Source organism: Palaemon carinicauda, chromosome 10 (assembly GCF_036898095.1).
Source record: "Palaemon carinicauda isolate YSFRI2023 chromosome 10, ASM3689809v2, whole genome shotgun sequence".
Lineage (NCBI taxonomy): Eukaryota > Metazoa > Arthropoda > Malacostraca > Decapoda > Palaemonidae > Palaemon > Palaemon carinicauda.
The window spans coordinates 120,962,535-120,967,001 of NC_090734.1; the positions used below are offsets into that span (position 1 = coordinate 120,962,535).

The 4,467-nt window shown below is 36.8% G+C and overlaps 2 protein-coding genes across 2 annotated transcripts in view; both read right to left on the bottom strand.

Moving 5' to 3' along the window:
• LOC137648223 (uncharacterized) overlaps positions 1-4,460 on the bottom strand; it is a 6,223-nt gene extending 1,763 nt beyond the window's left edge. Inside the window, exons 1-2 of the mRNA XM_068381146.1 lie at positions 3,861-4,460; positions 1-3,755 (exon numbers count right to left, since the gene is read on the bottom strand). The exon at positions 1-3,755 is cut by the window's left edge and continues 1,330 nt beyond it. Of these exons, the coding sequence (XP_068237247.1) occupies positions 1-3,171 (3,171 nt within the window). The 5' untranslated portion in view covers positions 3,172-3,755; positions 3,861-4,460. The remainder of the gene's footprint in view (positions 3,756-3,860) is intronic.
• Positions 1-4,467, bottom strand: part of LOC137648222 (probable ATP-dependent RNA helicase ddx17) — a 453,496-nt gene that overhangs the window by 299,568 nt on the left and 149,461 nt on the right. The gene's annotated exons all lie outside the window — the stretch shown is intronic.

Genomic DNA, 4,467 nt, shown 5'->3' on the forward strand with positions numbered 1-4,467 from the left:
GTCAGTCTCAGCACGAACAGCTTCTTTGAAGGCTATAGGTCGTCGATTAATGAGATGCACAATATTACAGACAAGAAATTCAAAGTCTACATACTTCAATATAAAATTCTTAATTGCTCCAAACATTAATCTTTTGACCATTTTTACACAGACTTCTACTAATGATCCCAATTCACTGCAGCCTTTGAAATATTGCTGAAAGGAGAGGGGTTTTACATTATTTTCCTCAAAATATAATTGCGTCTGAGGGTCACTAATGAAGGAAGTTATGGTATTACCTCCTGCCACCAACTGAGTCCCAAGATCACTAATACAAAGTTGAGGAATCCCGTACTCAAAGCAGTGTAGCTGAAATGCTCTTAAAAATTCTGCAACATTCAAACTCCTGCAAATTTTGAGGTTAACTGCCCTAGACCAAGTACAGGTGATACATAGTAACCAAACCTTACGGGTCTCTTTTCCATCCTTCGTATTGAAGGGTCCTAGATAATCCATAAATATGTTAGAAAAAGGAACCGTAGGAGGATCTGCTCTGAAGTCTCTGTAAGAGTTCTGATTTAACCTTATATAACGATTATTAAACCTACGACAATGAACACACTGTTTAAGAGCCTTTTTCACAACTGAGAAATGTTTAGGGATGTAATAATGCTTTCTGAGCTCTGTTAATACAGAATAACATCCTGAATGTAATAATTTGAGGTGTGCATCCCAAATAATTAGTTTGGTCAAATGACTGTCTGGGTGCAATAATAAAGGGTAATTTCCACTTAAGCCATAATTCCATTTTTTGAATTTACTCTTAACTCTCAGAAGACCCTGTGAATCTAAAAATACATTAAGTTGCGTTATAATAGGAGGAATGTCTTTTCTGGAATTAAGACCATGCTGTAGGTAAGAATATACCTCAGGATAATGCTTTCTTTGTTCATTGTTTAACAAGTAATTTATAGCCTGGGCAAAGTAATTAGCGACTGGTGAGCAAGCAATTTTCGCTTTCAGCTTCCACTTGTGCACCACTAAGAAAATATTGCGAAAAATCAATACAAGTTTCCTGAAATTGGAATAATTATTAATATCAATAAGATTGTTAGCAACTTCAATAACCTGAGCTGTGGAAGGAGTTGCTTGAACCTCGGTGGGCATCTCAAATACTGGTATGGTAGTTGACAATTCTGGAACTTCATTTATTACAGAAAATGAACAGTTTACCTCAAAGTTAGTATTAATGTCATCATCGGCAAAAATATCAACTTTAGAGTTCAGCAGAAAGGAACTACTCTGGATATGAATAGCAGAACTACACTCAAATGGGTTACTAACAGCCGAGGTTTGCACTCTCGTATCAGCTAAATTATCAATATTCTTAATCATTAAATCAATGCTACCAGACAGCAAAATACCTGCATGACACTCGGTATACATCGATGAATTTATTCCTCCAAAAACTGTATCTGTACCTGCAATACAATAAGCGAAGTCTGTACCTAAAATGAGCTGAACATTATCAATTTCATGAGAAAATTTATTAAGGAATTGATCAGCTAGTTTAACACCTTTTGCCTGAAATTTATCAACTAATCTACCAAGCAGAGGTAATTTCAATGCTACATTAATGTTTGGTACAACCAAGCAATAAATTATAAAGGATTTATCTCCGATCGTAACAGGAACTTCAACAATTTCAGTAAAATACTCCTTGTTACCATTAAACCCATTAACTGTTAGCTTTACCTTTGAGTTAATGATTTTAAGATTATTCTCCTCCGCCAATTTCTTAGTGACAAACGTGCTCTGCGAACCACTGTCCTTCAGTCCTCTGTAAACAGTTCCCCCAACTTTAAATGAAAAGGTGGGTAAAATGGAATCACCTTGACAAGTAGGAAGTACGGCAACACCGCTGCTTATTTGAGGAGAAGTTTCCTCCTTGGATTTGCAGTTATTAATATTGTTAGAGTCTCTGTCTGGTGACTGACTCCTATCACATAGGTAAGTCATATGCCAGCTGTTACAATTTGAACAGCGTCTTTTGAATTTAAAACGACACTTACCGGAAACATGATTAAACTGGCCGCATTTTACACATCCATTTCTAGATTTTAAAATATGCACTTTATCTGTAGGAGAAAGAAAATTAGGGCACTTATGGATAAAGTGAAATTTATCAGTATTTCCAACCGTAGAACACAAGGAACACTGAGGCGAAGACCTGTCATTATCATATGTTACTGCTTCCGCAGCCATGCTGGTAGTACTCTCTTTAGGAAGAGGGTGTGTTAATGTTTTGACACGTGAAGCTTTACATTTCAAGCTTTCAACACCTTTCCCGTCACTTTCGTACCTTTCGCAAGCTGCAAAGAAATGTGAAATAATGTCATTTAAGGAAGGATGAGTTTTTCCTGTAATATTAATAAAATGACGCTGAAAGCGACCATTTAAGCCGTGCCAAGCAAAATATCTGACAAATTCATCCGCTCCAATGTTAAAAGTCTTGACTGCTTCACATACTGATCGGAGGATGGAAATAAATGTGAAGGGGTCATCACCCTCTCTTAGACTTAACTCCGTAATTTTCCTAATTGCATTGTTTTTACAAACCTCCTTAGAAGCAAAGGCAGAAATCAATAATTCTTTGGCATCTACATAACGCTGTTTGTCAGCTTCCAGAGAACATAATAAAGTCTTTGCTCGACCGTCTATCTGTTGCTTCAGCAATAAAAGTAAATCTCTATCAGGATACTGAAATACATTAGTTGTAGCCTCAAACTCTGCTATAAATTTCAATAAATCTTCTCCTTCTTTACTTGTAAACTTAGGAAGAGGAGCTGTTGGCTGTTTCAGTAAACTGCGGGCCACGTCGGGAATATTAGAACCATTATTACCCCTGGAAATCTCAAGTAATGGTAAACAATACTCAATTTTATCTAAATAATCCTGGCAACTTGTTAATTCTGGCTCTAACTCTGCTTCATCAGATACGTCAGGAAATTTCTTCAAGAGGATATGATCATCTAGCTCTGACAGCTTGTTTCTATAATTAACAAGAAGACCTTTAATAGCTAACTTTTCTTCTTGTGTAAGGGTAGAATAGGTGTCAGACCTATTGAATTGTTCGGTGACTTTTCTCCGAATGACTTTTCGTTGTCCAATCAGTACCTGTAAGTTAGCCATTATAACAAACGTATAACAAATGCAAAATAATAAAATGTTAACTTTCTGAAAAGGAAAAATATATTTATTTAAATGAAATGTTAATATCCTGGAAAGGAAAATGTCAAAGTCCTGCAAATAGAAATATGAGACTACTGGGAGCCCCGGTCGTGGTCAATTCTCTACTGGATCATCTGCACCATCATTAAGCACCTTTCATTGTGTTGCCCCACGTTGGGCGCCATAAGCAGAACACCATAAAAATCTGTGGTTTTAAATAAAGGTTGGAAGGAAAAATGTAATTAAATATGATATTTATTACATAAATAAGCCTTTAAAATCACGTAGTAACGGAGTTAAACAGTTGGTTGGAGAACAAGGCAATTCACGTAAATCGTAGGGCGTTTCCTTCGTTCTGCTTCGCTCGCTGTCTGTAAAGAAATATTCAAGAAGATTAGTATCTAAAAGTCATGGTCATTTATATAGAAGAATATACCCATCGGAATAATAACCCACTTAAAATTACCTTACAATTGAGCAACTGAGGTTTACATTAGTATCAGGAAGGAAATAAAAGGGCCGATACATCGAAACCGAACACCATCCTGAAATGAACGGTAAACCTAATATAAATTTGCTCGGTCGTAATATGGGAGACAATTCGTCATAAATATAACCATTCAAAACAATGTATTTGACGATTCTCTTACCCAAGTGTTAAGAACGTGAATTTATAAATAAGCTAGAGTTACTAGTCCGAGAGCTAAATCACCTGAAAGGACAAGAGAATACGATATATAAAACATTGACCACAAAAATCTATTACTAATCTTCATAAGGTTAAAAATGACAGACAGGAAAAACTTGAAATAGGCAACACAAGGCAATGAGAGTTCGCAATGATAACCTTAAAAATAAGCCCTATATATTCTTGGTACTCACCATTGTCGAACCATGCACAAAGGCGTTGCAGATGGATTTTGGCAGATTTTCACAAGAGGGTGACGTAGACCAGGGATCCCAATAATAGCCTTTAGCCTAAGAAAGGCATGTCGGACAAATCAAAAATGTGGAAACCTTTCCAGGTGAGTGAGGTCTCTGTGTCTCTGTCTCTGACACTGTCGGACGGCCGGGCTGCCTGCCTCCTCGTCGGCGTTTTCGCTCGAGTAAAGCATATGGAAGGAGGAGGAGTTAGCAAACTATCCATCTTTAAAGACTGGACGGCAGGAAAGACAGTTTGATGGTACCAAGAGTAGGGCAATTGAAAATACCAAATTCTTAATAATTACTAGTCTTTCCTGTCGCCATGTGAAAATA